The 21,629-nt window shown below is 34.0% G+C and overlaps 2 protein-coding genes across 2 annotated transcripts; one reads left to right on the top strand and one right to left on the bottom strand.

Moving 5' to 3' along the window:
- Nucleotides 1-7,883: 7,883 nt before the first annotated feature.
- Nucleotides 7,884-15,897, top strand: LOC11435567 (subtilisin-like protease Glyma18g48580). The gene is made up of 11 exons (XM_003624258.4): nt 7,884-8,110; nt 8,310-8,419; nt 8,517-8,614; nt 8,728-8,883; nt 10,935-11,058; nt 13,034-13,577; nt 13,709-13,803; nt 14,029-14,283; nt 14,410-14,536; nt 14,632-14,848; nt 15,039-15,897. The coding sequence occupies exons 1-11, from the start codon at nt 8,021-8,023 to the stop codon at nt 15,578-15,580; spliced, it is 2,358 nt and encodes a 785-aa protein (XP_003624306.1). The 5' UTR covers nt 7,884-8,020; the 3' UTR covers nt 15,581-15,897.
- Nucleotides 15,898-17,548: 1,651 nt separating this feature from the next.
- LOC11442371 (MDIS1-interacting receptor like kinase 2) lies at nt 17,549-21,238 on the bottom strand. Its single transcript, XM_003624256.4, has 2 exons — nt 18,370-21,238; nt 17,549-18,134 (listed from the first exon to the last, which is right to left on the bottom strand). Exons 1-2 carry the CDS (start codon nt 21,197-21,199, stop codon nt 17,779-17,781), a joined length of 3,186 nt encoding a protein of 1,061 aa, XP_003624304.1. The 5' UTR covers nt 21,200-21,238; the 3' UTR covers nt 17,549-17,778.
- Nucleotides 21,239-21,629: the final 391 nt, after the last annotated feature.

Raw genomic sequence — 21,629 nt, 5'->3', positions numbered from 1 at the left:
GCAATCCCCCATACCGGAGTCGGAACCCTGTTTGACTCTTGACCTTGAGTGCCAACTCTCTTAAACTGACCAAATCCACTTCCTTGAACTTGTAGCACTTAGTCTTCTTCATACCTGTGATTATTTACAAAAATTTCCATTTGTTTAAACCCTTCGATGAATGCATGAAAAATGTTTATGCATGAATGCATGTATGCATGATTGTGTTGTTTAGTTACAATGTGGGTTGAGGTTCAAAGTAACAAGACCACGGATGGACACGGCGTCCGGTGAACTAAGGCTTTGGATGGTAGTAACCAAGGTTCTAACACAGTTCCCAAACTGCAACCTCTCTCACATATATCATGGTAGTACAGGACGACACCCGTTCCATGATTATTTGTGAGAAGGTCTAGTTTGAGTGTAGTATCGCGTGACGACTAAAGTTTGAGACAACACTCAATTTAGCCACCGCACTACGTCCTAAAAAGGCTAGGATGGGTTTGGTAACTACGGTTCATAGCTTCGTCGAACAATTGAAAGTGAAGTGCCTAAGCATGACAACACACGCCGACAATATCACCTTCAAAATGCCTCAGCTATGTGAGATTGATCGCATAATCCAATACACGAGGCAACCCCCGGATCGAATTGTCGATTATATCTCTACCTAAACATAAGTTCACTCAGCCCGGGTTAGGACTTTTGATATTCTCACCCCACACGTCAAATGAAGGTAAACAAGTATTCACATATGTAAGCAATAAAATAAAGCATAAATATAAACTAAGGAAAACTAGGCGCGACCCGCTAAAAAGATTCCCCAGTGAAGTCGCCATTTCTGTTATCATGGTTTTTGGGTGCCAAGCCATTAATTGGACTTGAACCTTTTGACCGTTGATATTCTCTATTTTTTCTTGGGAAGGGCAAAATTGAGAAAAACCCTTAGATTCTAAGTTCGGGGGTCGGTTTTACTACGGGAAGGTGTTAAGCACCCGGAGTAACTATAGTCCTCTATAGGAGCCGTTTTCCTAAGTCTATATTCATGCTTATTTTTACTTACTTTTGAAAATGGGAGGTTTATTTAGTTAAGAATGGGGGGAGAGAAGTTGTAAGACTTTGATTTTATTTCGGCTTGGATGAGTTTTGACTCATTGCCTACGTACCGTTTTACGGGATCAAAACCGGCGTAGTTCTTGCTAAAAAGACTTGTTTTTTGTTTTAATTGTTTGATTTTAAGTTTTAAAAAAAAAGTTTTGAAGAAGGAGATTGGGAGGCTTCATGAGCATTAGATTTAGCAAAAAAGTGAGGTTTGATTAGTGATTAGAAAGAAAGTCTAAATGATTAAGATGAATTGAATTTTTCTTAAGAAAAAAGAAAGGAAAAAAAATGAAGTGTTGACTTCATACTTATTATGAAAATTTTTGAAGTGAAGTTCAATTGTTTTTTTTGAAAAAAAAAAGATGGATTTTCTCTAAGTGTTTAAAACCTAAGCGCTTATCTAACCATACAATCCTATGCATACATCTAAGGTGAGTGTGTGCGTGTCGGTGCGCCATAGTGTCCATAGTCCATATTACAACGTTGCCTAAGTACATTCTATGGCCTCTTTGCCAAGCTACAAACCAATAGTAAAATATTGCATCACCGAATGAATTACAATTTGCAAAAAAAAGAAAACTAAACTAACGGGGACAATAGTGAAGATAATGAAGTGCTATGAAGTGATCAACATGAAAGGAAATGTTAGTAGAAAGTGGTAAAAGAAGAATATGGCATAAAGCGATAGAAGAAAGTATGGCATAAGACAGTAGAGTGACGATGAAAATAAGCCGGACACATGTGATGAATAATGCGTATGATGCAAGAATAAAACCCAACACATCAAAACAGTGACATATGCATAGCAAACAGTAGCAAAATTCATATGAAATAGTATGCAAATTAAACATGACGAATACGAACATTATGAGCACGAGGTAAAGGGTAAAAATGCGAGAAAAGTGACTTAAAATAGTAAAAACCCTTGACAAATCAACACCAAAATTTTACCAACTTTTCCAAGTAAAATACCACTGAAAATTATCAAGAAAAAATAGTAAAATGTCATGGTAATTTTCTTGGAATTTATTGGTGAAAATTAGCATGAACAAAGGGTGCAAACAGCAGGCAATTATGGTGCAAGTAGCAAAGAGAGAAAGCAAAAAACGTAAAAAACTTCCAGCCCAAACCAAAATCCAATACAGACTGGGCCTGGATCATCCAAAGGCTTCAGAGGCGTTGGATCGATCCAGATTCAGATCTGACGGTTTAGAACACACAGCGCATGGCAACATAAATCAAGCATATGGTAACAATGCATCACAACCGTTCAAAGGAGAAAACCCTAGATCCTACGGTTCAAAATGAAAACGAAATAAACCGGACCGGTTCACGCGTCTATATAAGGACATGGATACCGGTCCAGTCCATTTCTTTCATTTCCTTCTCTCTCTAAGTTTCCCTCTCCTCTCACTTCTCTCTAACCTCACCGCCGGCGAGGATGAAGCTACGGCGGAGACCTTGAAGGTCCGCCGGAAACTTCATCTTCTCCGGCGAGTTCATGCAGTTTCCGGTGACCTAAATTTCCAGATTTCAAAGATTCTTACTCCTTTTGATTCGTCCTTTAACCCTAAACACGAATCCAGCAGCTGTTTTTTCAAATACGGTTTGAAACGTTGTAGATCTAAAAAGTTCCGTACGGTTTTTGAAACTGATTTTTTGGTTTTTGAAAAGAAATGTTTAGATCGTTTAAAGATCTACATCGTTTCGTTGTTTGATTACGCTTCTAGTACTCGTTCTTGCCTTCAAAACTTAGATCCTTATGGATCTAGGTTTCGTGTTTACGGTTACGGTTTTCTTTGAATTCTGGAAATTTTTTGATATGCTTTGCTTGCGTGATTGTTTTCTACAGGTTTAACAGTGATATTACTTTTGAGAAAAGATTCTGAGTTTTACCTAAGGTTTTGGTTGAAACCTTTAATGGAGGAAATCTTTGGGAAAACTTGAATGTTCTTGCTGGTTTTTGATTCCTTTGCTTGTTCTGGGACCGAAAATAAATCGGTGATTCTCCTTTTCTCACTGATTCCGTTTCTTCATCTTCTTCGCCGGTTTAGAACTTCGCTTCTTTCCCTCTTCTTTTCACGCTCTGTGATCAACGCTTGAGCTTGCTTTAATGCGAGCTCGCGTTTGGAATTGCAGAGAATGATCAATTCGATGATGAAGATTCAACAGAATCTCTGAGAATTGATCCAAAAACTGTTGATTCTGATGAATTGATTTCTGAAAAAACGGTTAGGGTTTCGTGTTCTTGGTGATTTCTCTGTGATTTTCTGTTTTGATCTAGTTACTTGAGAAAGAGAAAATTGGAAATGTGTTTATGAGTTGGCGTGTGGTTAATGGCTTTGAATCTGACTCACTGTTTATATAGTTGACATGTGTACACTTGAGCCAATGAAATTGTGACACGTACCCTGGACTTGCTCACTTGGGCGCTGCTTGCTATTTTAAGGACCAATCTGCAAATTGTGAAAATGACAAGGACTGGACTGCAAAATTAAAAAAAACTTGAAATGAAATAAATAATAAAAAAAACAGTTTGGACAAAAATGCAATTTTGGGACCTCAATTGAGGGACCAAAATGCAATTAAAAATAAAATTTGAATAAAAAACAAAATTTGACCAAACGTAAAGTGAAACAAAAAATAAAGCTGACAAAACGGACTAAAACGAACCAATGGCTTAAATGAGGTACTTCAAAGTAACCTCCCCATGCCAAAATTTTATGTGAAATGACCAAAATGCCCCTAGGGCTAAAAATGACCTAAACAGAGCCAAATTGACTCGACACTGACTCAGATGCAAGTTTGAAATGAAATTAGCAAGGTTTACTGATGGAAAGTTAAAAATGAATTTGAAAAGACTCAGAGACAGTCACAAGGATGAAAATGGGTCCCACTGCAGGAAATGACCAAAATACCCTTCTGTATGACTTTTTGCAAATTTTGAAATAAACTGTAGAAAAAGCAATGTAATGATTCAGAGACACTTTTAAATGACTTACAAGACAAGTAAAGACATTTCGAAAGGTTTTATGCAAGAAAAACATAGGTAAAATTGTGATTGAAAATACTGCGAGGCAGAGACAGTTTGAACTGTGCAGTTGAAATTTGATAATTGACAAAGTTTGAAATGAAATTGGGCCCAGTATTTTTAGGTCCAAAAACAGGGTATAACAATGGTGAATAGAGAAAATCAGTTAAAGTGCAAATAAAATGGAAAGTTTATTAAAAAAAATATCTATTGACTACTTTGTAAGAGAAGATTGAACATCATATAAATCTATATCGTATAGATTTATAATGTATGATTCTGAATAGAGATGTGAGACAAGTGTGAAAGATCAAAAACAATTTAAAGTGTACCACCAAAGCTCTATATTTATAATGGTGAAGTAGAGATGTGAGATAACAGTAGAAGGACAAAATTGAAATGAAATAGAAAAATGAAGGATAAAACAAAAAAATTAGATATTAGGAAGATTTTGAAGGTGAGAAAAACACAAGATGGGGGGGGGGGGGGGGGGGTTGAATTGTGTTTTCTTTTTCTCTCTAAAAATTCTTCTTCTGATAAAACTTCAGAAGCAGTTTGTGAATGCTTCTGATGAAATGATCAGAATCAGATATGCAGCGGAAAAGATCAAAGCAGAGAAAAGAAAAGCGAGACACAAGCAGTTATCCTGGTTCCTTCCACAAAACGGAAGTAGTCCAGTCCCCCTTGCACTTCCAAGGAGATTTCACTATAATCACAAAGATTACAAATGCTCAATACTCTCTAAGTATGAGACTTCACAAAAATGCTCAAGCACACACGCAAGAGTCTTCCAATGCTCAAGCAATAAGCAAGAGACTTCTAATGCTCAAGCGCGCAGGCAAGAGTCTTCTGATCAAACAAAAATACAATGAAATAAGTTTGACTTGAACACTTGATATACAATCAGTGGTGTTCTCAATACAATACGTTAAAGACTCTAGACTTTTGAATTTCTAAGATATATCAAATCAGTGCAGAAATTCAGTGTGCTTTGTAGAATCAAATTGACAGAGTTTTGGCGCTTTTTAACTAGTGTATCTCTCTCTACAATCTTCAAGTCTTCACTCCTTTATATAGAGGCGTGAAAGAGACGTTGAGATGATTAGCACGTCTAAAGAGTCGTTGAAATCCTTTGATCATTCACCAGTAATCCTTTGCTTGATTTGGGTGTAGTCCTTTGAAGAATTAGCTTCAAATTCATTCCCATCTTGAAGGCACAAATTCTGCAGGCATAGCTGTTGTCTTGTCTTGTAGCGTGGACAAAAACAGAGTAGTGGAGGTAGTGGTTGTACACTTGTACTTTGTCAACTCTGCTAACGAAGGACAAATACTTAGTGCTATCCAAATGACCGTTGATACCTCCCTTTCAATTCTTCGTTCTTCTTAGATAAGGTTGAAATGAGAAACAGCTACTTTGGATCTTTAGTTTGAATTTACGGATTAAATGTAGCTTCTGGTGATGATTTCGCTTCTGATGAAAACCTTGCTTCTGATGACCTTCTGCTTCTGATGACGTCATCACTTCAAAAGCATTTCAGCTTCAGACGCACTTTAAGCTTCAGACGCAGTTTTCTTCAGATGCTTAGAATCATTTTGCTCTCCATTGTTCTTCCAAGACCTATTGAAATTACTTGACTAGCCTTTGGTCCTGTACACTTGAACAATTATTAGCAATAACCAATTGACAATTTTTAATACCTTGTTATCATCAAAACTCATTAAGGTTCATTGTGAAACACATTTTGTTCCAACAGACTTCATATCAATATCATGATAAATAAATAAAAGGCAAAATTATATTTTTAGTCCATTAACTTAATTTCAGGTAACAGTTTGGTCTTTTTTTTTTTTTTTTTTAAAAAGTCAATTTTTATATACATTTTCAAGCTTCAAATATAATATTCTTATGCAAACATAGACGAGGATGATAGATTTGAAGATTGAAAGACCATAAGAAAATAAAATCATGAATTTTAAACTTCAAAATTCATATGAAAATGACCAAATTGTTACCTGAAATTAAGTTAAGGGACTAAAAGTGTAATTTTGTCTAAAAAAAAAAATACAACATCCATTATTATGATATAATTAGTAGGGTTTAGGTAGAGTACCATAGTACTTCCTTCAAACTCTTACATCCTTCGGTCACTATTATAAGCAAAAATCAACATTTTAGCTTCATTCATTAAATTATGTATGTGGTCTATAATAAAGAATATATACATCATTTAATGGATGAATCTAAAATGTTAATCTTTGCTTATAATAGTGACCAGATGGTGTACTTTGAAAGAAAAACGTCAAACACACATTTTGACACATTTATGGTATTAGCTAGAACTCACATTCGTTGTAATCAATGAGATTTAGAAACATTCAATTGAGACTAAGACCATCTACAACATAACACTATATTTTAGGTACTTAAGTGAGTCATGCATGTACACATAATCTATTTTATAATTTTCAATGATATTACTTAATAAACATCCAATTTCTCCAACTCATCACCTTAGAAAAAAGTTACTAAATAGGTCATATTAATAGCTCAATGTTATATCAACACAAGTTTATTGATTTGTGTATAATTTATTACGTATGACCCACAAAAAGTAAAGAGAGAGATGGTCCTTATATAATCACCCTTCTCTATATGCACCAAACATCTTCTCTCCACAATAGGAGTGCTTATTTATTCCGGTGCTAAATAGGTGAAACACCTACTATTGTAGATGCTCTAAGGTTAAATAATATGTTGAAATAGAGGATGTATTATCAAGGATAAATGAAAGTATTTATATATTTAGACACGATCTGATTTAGACCAATTCTCACCGTGTCTATAATCCTAGTTTAGGCCCAATAAAACGTCTATCTAGTGTTGTTCATGCACCGGCGAAGAGCCATCGTGCACCAAAGAACTCGCTTAGTTCCCATTTGAGCTCTTTATATGATCAGATGGTTATTCGACCATCGAGTCATAATGGTCGAATCTACATATCTGCCACAAGTATATAAATCGGGCGATTTACATCGAAACAAGTTACACATTCACATTTTGAAATATATTCTCAAAACACCTTAAAAACATGACTTAAGCAATGAAGTGTTTTTGCTGGTACTCCCTCTGCATTGTTGAATGTCGACTATTGTCAACCATCGCGAACCAGCGTTGAAGCAGCTTCTCAACTCCTCCGACCTACACTTTTGTTCTTCGACAAGAACATATAAAATTTTATCTTTATTGTTAAAATTTTGGAAAAGGAAGAAACTATTATTATTAGTAAATAATATTCTTACTCTAAAAGAAATTAGTACTACCAAAAAGCATATGAGCTCTAACTTTTTACATGTAATGTAATTATGTAATCAGCATCTGGTAAGAAAGTGTGTATGTATTGATTGATGTGAAATAACCCACTCTGCTGAAGATTAGTAGTCTGCTCCCGATTTTCTGATGTCTGGATATTTACATTTTTTTTTTTTTTTCTCGATTTTGAAAAACTCATGTATCACATATTTTTGGCATTATTTTGTGACAGGTGGTAAGTATCCATTGCCGTGAATCGTGATTATATTCATAAAAGGAAAAAAAAAAAAAAAACTTGAAACACACAATGTCAATAGTCCTAATTTTTTTTTCATTCAAAGAGCCAAGCTCATTCCAATTTTGGAGCCCTACCAAAAAGCACAGGTCACATTTCTTGGATAACATGATACGTTCCGTCTCCTTTTCTTTATTTATAAATAATATAATATGTTTAGCTTACCAAAAAGCTATGAATAAAACTAAAATACTCTCAAGCTGTCTTTTATCTCAGATGCCATTATTTATGGCTTTCATTATAAAAGGAGAGCAATTAGCATAGATCCCCAAGATTAAGCTAAGCACTTTCCATAAACAGAAAAATGGGTGGCTCCATTTTATTTCATCACCTTTTTGTTTCATCTCTTCTTATTTTCACTTTGTTGCTGAAGGATGTTCATGCTAGCAAAGAGGTAAAGCCAGTTTTGCTTCTTAATCCACTAAAAGAAAACATGATTTTAGCCTCAAATTTTTTGTAACAAAATTATACATTGTAAGATCACACACACATATATTTTGTAACGAACTTATAAATTGTAATTAAGATGATGATTTCTATACTTTTCATTATTTTCGTAAGCTATTGGTTTTTGATTTCCTATTTATTTATAGTGCTATATTGTGTACTTGGGAGCACATTCACATGGTCCAACTCCTTCCTCTGTTGACCTTGAAACTGCTACATCTTCTCATTATGATTTACTGGGTTCAATATTGGGAAGGTACATGAAATAAGAAATTTAACCATTACAAAATTCAACTTAATTTTTTTTTTATTTAGAACAAATTTATTAACTAATATATATTGATCATTCACAGCAAGGAGAATGCAAAAGAAGCAATAATTTATTCATATAATAAACAGATTAATGGCTTTGCAGCTATGCTTGAAGAGGAAGAAGCTGCACAAATTGCAAGTAAGTAACACAATTAGCATGTTTCCACTGTCATAAGCATTTTATAGAACTAATGTTGTAATTTTTCAATTAAATAATTCTCATTTTATATTTTTTTTTCAACCTATATGCAGAAAATCCAAAGGTGGTATCTGTGTTTTTGAGCAAAGAGCATAAACTGCACACTACACGTTCTTGGGAATTTCTTGGATTGCGTGGAAATGATATCAACTCAGCTTGGCAAAAGGGAAGGTTTGGTGAAAATACCATCATCGGTAACATTGACACAGGTACTAAATTTTATAACTTTATACCACATCCTATGTTTTATATTTCAAACAAAATCTTTTATTTGGTACATTTTTTAAAAAAACATTTTTTTTTTCTAGTAACATAGTGGTTAGAGCTCACACAATTTAATTGTGAAGAAATGAAGTTATCGGGGTTCGAACCCCGACCCTTATATATAATATGTGATATCCCTACCAGCTGAGCTAAACTCACGGGATAAGAAAAACATTCTTGTTAATTAATGATCATCGAAGGGGATATAAAATTGGTTTGGTAGCTGGCGTGATGTAGTGTAGTTAAAGAATGAAATGATTAAATGAGCTAAAGGTTCCCTATAATCATAAAATTACTAACAATAACATTTACTGTTTTAAATAAAATTAAATATTGCTAAAAAAAATTAAATATACATGATATCACTGCCAAAAATCTATTGAGAAATCTTACGGTGTTTTTTAAGTTTTCAATAACAACTCTTATATTTGAGCATCTCAAAATTTTATACGATCATTCAACATTTTATTTTATTCATTATCTTTATTTTTCTATCATATTACTATCTCAAAATTTTATACACTCATTCAACATTTTTTTTTTGAAGGAAGTATTTTCGTAACTTAGAATTATTGACTTTGAACTCTGGATCGTTCGTACTCAATCGAATAATCGCATAGCTTTGTCTACATGATTGCTATTTTCTGTGACTTCACGGAACCTGATCCACGAATTTTCTTGCCTATATTTGTTTTTTATATACTTTTTAGAGTTATGTCTTTTTTTTTTTTTGTTGAAAAAGTTAAAATGGAATTTATTAAAATCGCAATAAAATCTTAACCAGCACAACGAGTTATGTCTTCTTATATGTATAAAGTTTAGAGTCTATTTTTTGCTTATAAAGTTTAGAGTGATATTCTCTTCGGGTTTGGTTACTTTTTTGTTCTGATTAATACATTTTGTTTTTGCTTATAAATTAAATTCCTCCATTTTCCTTTACTGTTATGTTTTGTCATGCACTTTCTGGTCAAACTTTGGTGGTTGTTTGTGTGGAAATAAAATCATCTCCTTATTCTTTTTACATATCTCTTCATACTCTCTTAGTTATTTTATTAATTTTTTTTGAAAAGAGATAGCAGTATTATAAAGATAGAGAATAAGAAAGAGATGTACGAAAAAAAAGACTAGCATCCACGTTCATTCATCGGGTGCATGGGGTTCGTCAAATCTGTCGTTTTTTTTTTATTTAAATGTAAAAAAAAATCGTATGATTTGACAAATAACTTTTTTTTATCATAGGCTAATAGTTTATTGGTTAAAAAAATCACATCTTAAGATGAATAAGTAAGTTGTTTGAGATTTGAATTCCGATGCATATATATAATAATATGCAATGTTTCTACAATCTGTATCAAGCTAAGCTTACGAGGACAACACATAACTTTCGTTAAAATTAGTCTCACTCCCTTAATAATTTTAACGCATACCTTTTATTATAGAACAATTTATTTTTTTGAATAAACCTTTCATTATAGAACAGTTGTAATGCTTTATCTTCCTTTTTTGACATAACCAATAGTATAATCTTAGTGACTTGATAGACCGTCGACGTTGACACAATGTTTATTATAGAACAATTGAAATGCTTTATATCTTTCGTTTTTTCCTTAGATCAGACTAACCTACTTGGAGACAAAAACTACAGGCTTTCTTTGAGTTGGCAAGATGCTTTCTTGGGTTCTCAATCAATATAAAAAAATTATATTTTATTATACCCCAATATCTTGTGCTTTGTTCCTTATTTGAAATCTGCAAAAGGGATGATTACACACGTTGAAATAATTAAGTCAAGTAGCTCACAGTTCACAAGAATTCCAATTATTTTATGAAAAAGTGAATATAACATTGACAGATTCAATATTATAATCTCCATGTGAATTTCTTAAAAAAAAAAAAATTCCATGTGAATGATCTGTTTCTTTTTTTATTAATGATTTAATTAAACCTAGATGACTTAATTATTCAAAATATATTATTATCCTATTGTTTGGATCAGGTGTTTGGCCCGAATCTAAGAGTTTTAGCGACAGAGGAATTGGCCCAATTCCAGCGAAATGGCGTGGGGGAAACATCTGTCAACTTGACAAACTCAATACATCTAAAAAAGTTCCATGCAACAGGTTCTCTTTCAACCTGCTTCCCTTTTTAATGATTTTTAGGCTACACAATTATACTCCCTCCGTCCCTAAATAAATGATCCAGTTGACAATATACATAATTGACTTGAAATACTTTGACTATACTTTTATACTAATTCACAAAGATAAATAATATCATGTAAGATGTTGTTGGATTCGTCGTCTCGATGAATATTTTTAAAATATTAAATTTTTATAATTTTTTTTAGTAGAGAATTGAAAATATCAAAGATAAAACATATGCATTGAGATGTGTCAGAGTCAACTAGGTCATTTATTTAGGGACGGAGGGAGTGCTAATTTTTATTTTTTTTTATTTTTTTATATTGCACAATATTAAATACTTTTGTAAAAATAAAGTAATGTTAAAAACTGTATAATGTGTAAGCAAAAAGACTGTATTGAATGTAGAACCTTAGGCACAACAATTGGTAAGGCAACAACTATAAGCAAATAACCCCAAAAATACAGCGGAAACATAATTTTAAAAAATACAAACTTGCAGAAACTATGCAAACAAATTTTTATCAATGTTGGAGATCATTATCAGTAAACCATAGCTTTAACACAATTACACTCCTATTACAAAAATCTCTGCACTAATGAGTCCTATTTGAATCTGATTAAGAGCAAAACGTGTAACCTGCCACCCATCTCAATATCAGACCAGAAACTATTAGTGAAATATAAGTGACTAACCAAATAATTGTTACAATTTGATGAGATGTAAAATATGACATTCAATGTTCTAAGAAACGTATTTGAATTTGAAATGGTTTTGAATCATGGCAAATAGGTTGAACCAACCACAGTTCAGCTACAGTTAAATCCAATTATGTAGGGACTATGACCCAATTGTGGTTAAACCAGATTAACCGATTCTCAATTCAATCAGTTAAACCGCCCAATTCAGTGTTGTTTTAACAACATTTGTGACACTATAGGAAAGAAAAATAAACTAGTATATATTACTATTTTTTTATATAAGTATATTATTAATTACTATTCTTGGTAGAAGGCATTGATTAGATAAAGTTAATATCAATCTGTTGTGAATCCGGTTCCAAAGAAACCTTCACACCAATGAAATAAACAATGATGTGTGCAGCAAGTGATAGTGATAATCAATGAGAACAAATGGTCTCCAAGCCAACAACAACAAAACAGCCCTAACTAGTGTATAGCAAAACCACACAAGAGATTCCAAAGCATAAACAAGATAAACAAGAAAAGGAAGAACAAAACACCGAACAAGATTGTTGACCCAGTTCAGCCAATATGGCCTAATCTAGGGGAGAGAGCAGCTCTCCAATCCAATATGAGAAAGTGTTACAAAAGGTTACAAGACTCTAGCCTTCAAGCTTTGCACATGAACAAACCCTAGATTCTACCCTTTGATATTTTCCCACTCTCACACTATGAACCCTAAAACCCAAGGTGATTACAATGTTTTTCCCAACCCAAGAGACACTCTCAACAAAGACACTCAACCCATATGGTTCCCTCCTTTGCTATCCAAGTTTTTCTCTCTTAAGCTCATACAAGCTCTCTCTTAAGTTTATCTTCAAAAAAGCACAAGAACACAATATATACTAGTCTTCCTCTGAAGAAATCGTGCCACGATTTCCCTAGATCGTGTCACGATCTGCAACGGCCCCAAGGCAGACAAGTCCTTATCAGTTATACTTAACCAGCAAGTTTCTGAATCGTGTCACGATTTCCCAAGATCGTGCCACGATTTGGCGTCCTGCAAACTTAGCTTACAGGCACTTGAAATCGTGCCACGATGCCAAAATCGTGTCACGATTTCTCTGTTCTTCCAAACCACAAATTTGAAGCCAATTTCAACATTTCGATCAATAGAGAATTGTTATTATATAGCCATTGAGAACAACTTAACTAGTTAAATAATGTATCTAAAAATCTTTTTCTTGATTAATTAAACTTCAAAAACCAGGAAGCTAATTGGCGCAAGATTTTTCAACAAAGCTTATCAGAAGCGTAACGGAAAACTTCCTCGTTCACAACAAACAGCGCGTGACTTCGTTGGCCATGGTACTCACACACTATCAACAGCTGGTGGAAATTTCGTACCAGGTGCAAGCATATTTAACATTGGAAATGGTACCATAAAAGGAGGTTCACCAAGAGCTAGAGTTGCAACCTACAAAGTGTGCTGGTCTCTAACAGATGCCACTAGTTGCTTTGGTGCTGATGTATTATCTGCTATTGATCAAGCAATTGATGATGGTGTTGACATAATATCTGTTTCTGCTGGAGGCCCATCTAGTACAAATTCTGAAGAAATTTTTACTGACGAGATTTCAATAGGTGCATTTCATGCACTTGCTAGAAATATATTATTAGTTGCATCTGCGGGAAATGAAGGACCTACCCCTGGAAGTGTTGTTAATGTTGCTCCATGGGTGTTCACTGTTGCTGCTAGTACATTAGACAGAGACTTCAGCAGTGTCATGACCATTGGTAACAAAACACTCACGGTATTATCCTTAATTAATATTCTGATAATTTTCTCCGTAATATTGTTTTTTTCTGTGACAAATTATTCTTGTTGTTATTATCATAGGATTGGAATTAATTGTGTTCTTTTTTATTTTTTAATATTAAAAAGGGAGCCAGTCTTTTTGTAAACTTGCCACCTAACCAGGACTTTACTATAGTGACTTCTACTGATGCTAAATTGGCCAATGCAACAAATCGAGATGCGTAAGTGTAAACTCCAAAAGCATTATTTCAGTACTGATAAAAACATTGTCTATTGTAATTTTGGTCAACTATTTTTTAAAGTTAACGATTTTGCTTTTCAATTCATTTTAAAGCAACACGGTCATCCTTTAAAGTACATTGTAAAATTACATGACTTAAAAATCCAATAAAACATTTGCTTAATGACTGTTTCTAACATATATTTTTACATACATATTGTTGCAGTCGATTTTGTAGACCAAGAACACTTGATCCTTCAAAAGTGAATGGTAAAATAGTGGCATGCGATCGAGAAGGGAAAATAAAATCAGTTGCTGAGGGTCAGGAAGCTTTATCTGCAGGTGCAAAGGGGGTTATTTTGAGAAATCAACCTGAAATTAATGGAAAAACACTTCTTTCAGAGCCTCATGTTTTGTCTACTATCAGCTATCCTGGAAATCATTCAAGAACAACAGGACGTAGTTTGGACATAATTCCCTCGTAATAATTCATTATACATACCTTTCTTGTAACAAGCTTTTAAAAATTGTGACATTATTAATTAAAATACATGTTACAAATGAAAAGCACCATTTTTATACAATCATATCTATTTTTATTTTACAGGGATATAAAGTCAGGCACTAAACTAAGAATGTCACCAGCAAAAACTTTGAATAGAAGAAAGCCAGCTCCAGTTATGGCTTCCTACTCTTCTAGAGGACCAAATAAAGTTCAACCATCAATACTCAAGGTGTTTATCATACACTTGGATTTCTTATCTACTAGCTAAATGACACTGCTTAGTAATTTGTGTTGATTGGAATTGTTTTTATTTTTTCGTTTCAGCCTGATGTAACTGCGCCAGGTGTGAACATACTCGCTGCCTATTCATTGTTTGCAAGTGCATCTAATTTAATAACAGACACTCGTCGAGGTTTTCCATTCAATGTAATGCAAGGAACTTCTATGTCTTGTCCACATGTTGCCGGCACTGCTGGATTAATCAAAACACTTCATCCTAATTGGAGTCCAGCAGCTATTAAATCGGCTATAATGACCACTGGTATTTTCTCTCTCAAGTGGCACCAAACACACACACACACATACTCTATAAAAGGAGCACTGGCTGGAAAAAGCACTATGCGTAGCATTATTTTTATATTATTTTTGACACGTTGTCACTCATATATAAATAAGTTTAATTTATAAAATGATTACTTATTACTTACTAGTCAAAATATGCTGGCTTGCAGCAACCACGAGAGATAACACCAACAAGCCTATAAGCGATGCATTTGATAAAACACTGGCAAATCCATTTGCTTATGGTTCAGGACATATTCGACCCAACAGTGCCATGGATCCAGGACTTGTTTATGATCTAGGGATTAAAGATTACTTAAACTTCTTATGTGCTTCTGGATACAACCAACAACTCATTTCAGCACTTAATTTCAACATGACATTTACTTGTTCAGGAACTAGTAGCATAGATGACTTGAATTATCCTTCAATCACATTACCAAATCTTGGATTAAATTCCGTTACTGTCACTCGCACAGTTACTAATGTTGGGCCACCAAGTACATATTTTGCTAAAGTTCAATTGGCTGGATATAAAATTGCTGTTGTACCTAGTTCCTTGAATTTCAAGAAAATAGGTGAAAAGAAGACATTTCAAGTTATTGTGCAAGCAACAAGTGTGACTCCAAGGAGGAAATACCAATTTGGGGAACTGCGATGGACAAATGGAAAACACATTGTAAGGAGTCCTGTTACTGTTCGGCGCAAATGAAAGGATTTAATGTGTTATTATTGGATTATACTAGTCTGCTTTTGTTATTTCATCGATTTTGTTGTTGTTGTTTGGGTATGACAGTGTAATAGTTTTGTAATAATTAAGAGTATATATATGTGTCGTAATAATTGATATATGGGAGCAATGCGACCTATATTGTGCACAACCATAAACTTTGTACCGCATTTTGATGGGTTCGATTTAATATCTTGTTTAAGTGATGAATGGAGAGAAATGTGTAAATTCACTCGATAAGAGAAACTGCAATACAACATATGGGGATACCTGCAGCGTCAGTTGTTTCACATTTTTTAGCAGTTGTAAAAGAACACAAATTATTGATCACATGGAGATCAATAGTACTAAGAATTCAAGATGTAATTTTAGCATCTGTGACTTCCCACACATCTAACTCTAAGGTAGCTTTCCCTTCCAACGCTTTAGAAATTAAAGCCCATCATATGATTCTCTTGAAAATTGACTCAAAATTTGGATGTTGAAGTTCTGGAAAAATCGTAGTACGATTGCAGGCATCGTAGTACGATTTTGAATAGTTCAGGTTTGTGTAGGCACTGGAAAAATCGCAGTACGATGGGAGAAATCGTAGTACGATTTTGTTGGATAAGGCATAGTATTATACTATTATTTGCTCCATCGTAGTACGATGGTGCGAAATCCTGAACACTATGTAAGGTTTCATTCTTCTTTTTTAAGGAAGAGCTTCAAGAGAGGAAAACTTGAGAAATCAAAGGAGGTAACTTTAGGGTTGAGGGTCTTTGATTATAGTTATCTTGGGGTGAGAAACATTGTAAACACCTTGGGTGAGTGAAAATCATTGAGTGTCTTGTTCATTTGTGAGATTGGGAAAATGGGTAGAAATTAGATTTTTTCTTTGTGAGCTTGTTGAAGCTAATTTCTTGTAACCCATTTGTATCTTTTTGTAAGAACTCATTGATGGTGGATTGGAGAGATAAATCTCTCCCCAAGAGTAGATCAAGTTGGACCGAACTGGGTAAACATTTCTTGGTCTGTTTGTTTCTCTTCTCTCCTTATCTTTTTGCTTGTGGTTTTGAGCTTTTCACTTTGATTCCTAGATTAGATCTTGGTGTTGTTATTGTTGTTGCTTGTGTTTACTTTGATATTGATTACTACTTTCCTTTACTCCACACATCATAGTTTTATTGGTGTGAGTTTTGTGTTCGAATTCACAACAGATTCCATAATCCTTTCCAGTTGACATACATCTTGAACTGAATTCTCTAGTCGGGTAATATTTTCTGGTGAAACAGACACATAAATCGCATCTTTCCTTTTTGAGGCCATGAGAGTTCAACCAAGAATAAGAAAGGACCACATGAACAATAGTGATAATGTAACCCACGCGAACAATAGTGTGAACACACAAAACTGGATGAACCCCACACAAACAACGATGAGAACACAAACAACCTGCACGGAAACCAGACATTGTGACCTAGAATTCATGATCAGTAATTGCACACCAGAGATCAAGACAAGAAAGGAAATTGCAGATCACGGAAAATGCAAGGACTCCTAAACGCAAAACATATAAAGCAAGACATGATCAGTCCCAAATTGAAATGAGGCGTGACTCATTGTGATGAATAAAACTTGTTAATAGGAAAATGTGAGACTCGAACCATTGTAATGAAAAGAACATTGATATATTAGTTAGAGGTGTTGCATTTCTCTAAATAATAAAAGCAATCTTTTTAGTATTTTTTATTGTTTCAAAAAATGCACACAAATTTCTGAAATATTAGTATTTTTTATGGTCCATTTAGTCTATAAAATTACTGACAAAAGAGACATTGAGAATGTGTTTGTAATTTTGATACATTCAGAGATTATAGTATCAAGTAACAACATCTTACACATTCAATGACCAAAATGACTATTTACTCATGAATCTGTTTTTCATGCTTATTTTGAAGTATTAATTGGTGCAATGAAAAGAAGAAATTGCTTGAGAATGTTGTGCAAGAAAAATACAAAAGATGTTATTATTATATAGTACAGTAGATTATTTCGTTGAGTTAGTTCAATAGATTATTTCATGTGAAGTTGCTTTCCCACCAAAGGTGGTTTTCCTGTTCCAAGCATCTTACAAGAGAAGAAACAAGAAAAAGACTAGGTTATTATTATATATATATACAATAGAGTATTTCAACGACTTAATGAAGTTGCCCTAGTTTGATCGTGTGAAATTGATTTTCCAAAGGTGATTTTCCTGCTCCAAGCATCTTACATACTTGATCCATAGTTGGACGAGAACGTGGAACTTGATTTAAGCAAGAAAATGCCAACTTTGCAATCAAGATAACCTCCTCATCAATTGGTTTTATAACTTTTTGAGGTCTTTGATCTAAAACCTCTGTCAATAACATATCATTAGCCGTTGGTCTTGTAGATGGTGACAAAAATAATGAAATGAGATCTCCTGGATGTTTTCCTATTATGATTTCCAAAGCAAGCACTCCGAAGCTGTATACATCACATTTCTCATTCACTTCCATTGTTTGGGACAACTCTGCAAACAAACAAATAAATTAATTTTTAAGTTATATTTTGCACAAAACAATATGAAGCCATGTATTCTTTAAATGGACTCTGGTACATCCACATAACTTATCTATTTAATTAAAAAAATGATTCTTTTCAGTTGGAAATGTATTTTAGCGCATATTCTTTTACACAGATTCCACTGCTACTAGTGTATATAACGAAACTTGTGTAAATTAAAAATGAGGAGAAATGGTTCTAACCTGGAGCTGCATACCCAAAAGTGCCTGCAAATTGTGTCCAACTATGTAAGTCAGGCTTAAGAAACTTAGCTGTCCCAAAGTCGGAGACATGAGCTTCATAGTCAAGATTGAGAAGAATATTCTTGCTCGATATATCACGATGAATAATAGGAGGTGAGCAATCATGATGCAAGTAGGACAAAGCATTGGCGACACCTTTAACAACATTCACCCTCTTTTCCCAATCAAATGCAATGGCTTGTTTTTCATTGTTTAGTATTTGATCTAAGCTTCCACCTTCCATGAACTTGTAAACTAAAAATGAGAACTTAGAATGTGAGCAAAATCCATGAAGCTTTATGATATTCCTGTGTTTGATTCCTGTCAAGGTTTCAATCTCACTCGTAAAAGACTTCGAACTGAAAAATGACATTTCTTCATCTCTTACTAAATGAAGCTTCTTCACAGCAACAACCAATCCTGTAGGCAACTCTGCCTTGTAAACATTTCCTTGACTTCCAACTCCAATGAGATATTTGTCATCAAAATTCTCAGTAGCTTCAATGATATTTTCAAACATCATTTTCCCATCATGGCTCCAAATCGAAAATAGTACTCCCTTTTGTACTTCTTCTTCAGTTTGGATTTCTTCATTTGGTTTTTTTCTCCGAAAAAAAACATACATCGAAATTCCAACTCCACTCAACACTAATATTAGAGCTCCTAAAGCAATAAATACCGATTGAAGGATATTTTTGCTCTTTCTACTATGGATCTGGCTTGTTGCACACGGAACCAAACCTGTGATATTTCCACATAAGCCTTTGTTATTTTTGAATGATTCAAACGGAGCACGAAGAAAAGCTGGATTTTCTGGAAGTGGACCATCTAACTGGTTGTCTGATATGTTAACAAAATCCAAACTCATACTAAAAGTTGAAGGAATGGTTCCTGAAAGCATATTATGTGAGAGATTCAACATTGACAACTGCACCAAGAATCCGAGACTTGTTGGTATGTTTCCATTCAAACGATTGCCACTAAGATCAATTGAAGCAAGAGCTGAATCAAACGTAGATGGAATTCTTCCTTCAATTCTGTTTCTGCTCAAATTCAACATTCGTAACTTCGGTAGCTCTGCAACTTCATTTGGTATCGTGCCACTTAACTCATTTCCTCCAAGATCCAACTCTTCAAGCCTTTGCAGCAATCCAATTTCTGTTGGGATGCTATCTGTAAAATGATTGTTACTAATCTTGAGATATAATAATGATTTCATGCCTCCTAGTATTTCCTTTGGAAGTTTCCCTGTCAATTGATTTGAAGAAAGATGAAGCCTACCTAGCTTGGTTAAACCAATAAAATCTAATGGTATACCACCAGAAATATTAGTGTTAGATATCATGAAGGTTTCAAGATCAAGAGACTTCCCCCAGTTTGGTGAAATGTGGCCATGAAATTTATTATCACTCAGGTCAACGTATCGCAAATTCGGATACACACCAAAATCTTCTGCTATATCTCCTTCGATTTGATTACCCTCAATTCTGATTCTTTCAATGCTAGAGCAGCTTTTTAAACTTGTTGGTACTGGACCAGTGAAACGATTATGAAATGCACTTAAGTATTTTAATGAGCCCCCGGTGCACATTTGAGACGGCAAATGGCCAACAAAATCATTTTCGGACACAACAAAGGAATACCAATTGGTAATGTTATAAAGTCCATTTGGAATTCTACCATAAAGTTTGTTGGAAGCTACTTCAAAGACAATGAGCTGCTTCAAATTTCCGATTGTAGCTGGAATAGTTCCTGTGAGATTGTTTACTTGGACACTAAAGTATTTCAAATTGATCAAATTTCCTATAGAGGCAGGAATTGATCCAGAAAGTCGATTATTTCGCAAAAGCAATAAAGTGAGGTTTTTCAAGTTTCCAATTGTGGAAGGAATGAATCCAGAAAGGTTATTCATATAAAGTGCAAGTACATCCAAATTAATCAAGTTTTGTACTGAATCAGGGATTGAACCAGAAAGACTCATGTTATAAAGGTAGATCAAGGTCAAGCTAGACATGTTCCACAAGGAGTGAGGAATTGGTCCATACAACTTGGTGTTATTAGCAAACATGAGTTGATTTAATTTGCTCATGTTCCCTATGGTTTCAGGGATAACACCAGATAGAAAGTTGTTTGACAAATCAATATAAGTAAGGTTTGTCAACAAACCAATTTCTTGTGGAATGGAACCAACTAGGCTACCTTGTGTAATTGCTAGATACCTTAATTTCTTCAATTTTCCAATCTCAGGAGGAATGGGACCACCAGAAAAATTGTTACCTCCTAAATCTAGATATGATAGGTTGGTTAAATTTCCTATGGATTTATCAATTTCTCCACTTAGTGTACAAAAGAAAAAATCAAGGCCTTTTAAACTCCTCAATGTGTACATTTCTTGAGGGATGGAACCAATAATAGGATTTTTTGAAAAATTCAATGTATTTATTCTTGACAAGTTACCTATTTGTGGAGGAATGGTTCCATAAAAGTGGTTGTTATAGATATTTAGGGTTATGAGGTTGGGGAATGAAGAGAAGGTGAGAGAGTGAAGTGTACCTTTTAGTCCTAAATTTGCAAGATCTATGGTAGAAATGAGATTGGATTTGTCACACTCAATTCCTCTCCATTTGCTGCATGGATTTGTGGTATTTTTCCAAGTTGACAAGATACTTTGACTTTGGTTGTCAAAGCTAGCTTTCCATTTTAAGAGTGCTAATTTTGCTTCACTGTCTTCAGCCACAGAAAGTGTTGGAAGGACACACAGAATCATGATGATGAACGTGGGTAGTACCATTATTGATGTAGCAGATTTATAATAAATATTAGTGGAAGGTTTGCAAATTATTCACGGATCTGTATATATGAGATATATATAGGTTTGAGTTTATAGAAAAAGATAACCACGTGGGTATACTATAGGTGTGAATATAATAAATATACTTATTTTATTTTTTTGTCCAACTGTGAATATATTTTTATTACAGTGTGAATATATGATTACATTTTTTGAAAATATGTTTCTGATTAAAAAAAACTTGGTGGTCAAATTAGCCTGTCTCAGAGACACAGTGCACAACTGAATAAATACTAGACCATTGACCCGTGCTAACGCACAGGTCATTTTAAGAAGTTAATATTCACCGTAAAAATAAAATAATATAGTTCGCTTGAATGTAAAAATTGTCGTAAATCAAAGCATAACGCCAATTATCATAGGCTTTGTT

Source organism: Medicago truncatula, chromosome 7, assembly GCF_003473485.1.
Source record: "Medicago truncatula cultivar Jemalong A17 chromosome 7, MtrunA17r5.0-ANR, whole genome shotgun sequence".
In the NCBI taxonomy this organism is placed as follows: Eukaryota; Viridiplantae; Streptophyta; class Magnoliopsida; order Fabales; family Fabaceae; genus Medicago; species Medicago truncatula.
This window is presented reverse-complemented; position numbering and strand designations above follow the sequence as displayed.

Coding starts and splice junctions, on each gene's coding strand:
- LOC11435567 (XM_003624258.4), top strand. CDS start 8,021: ATGGGTGGCTCCATTTTATTTCATCACCTTTTTGTTTCATCTCTTCTT. Junction 13,578..13,708: donor TTGGTAACAAAACACTCACG/GTATTATCCTTA, acceptor AATATTAAAAAG/GGAGCCAGTCTTTTTGTAAA. Junction 14,849..15,038: donor ATCGGCTATAATGACCACTG/GTATTTTCTCTC, acceptor GCTGGCTTGCAG/CAACCACGAGAGATAACACC.
- LOC11442371 (XM_003624256.4), bottom strand. CDS start 21,199: ATGGTACTACCCACGTTCATCATCATGATTCTGTGTGTCCTTCCAACA. Junction 18,135..18,369: donor TTTTGGGTATGCAGCTCCAG/GTTAGAACCATT, acceptor GTTTGTTTGCAG/AGTTGTCCCAAACAATGGAA.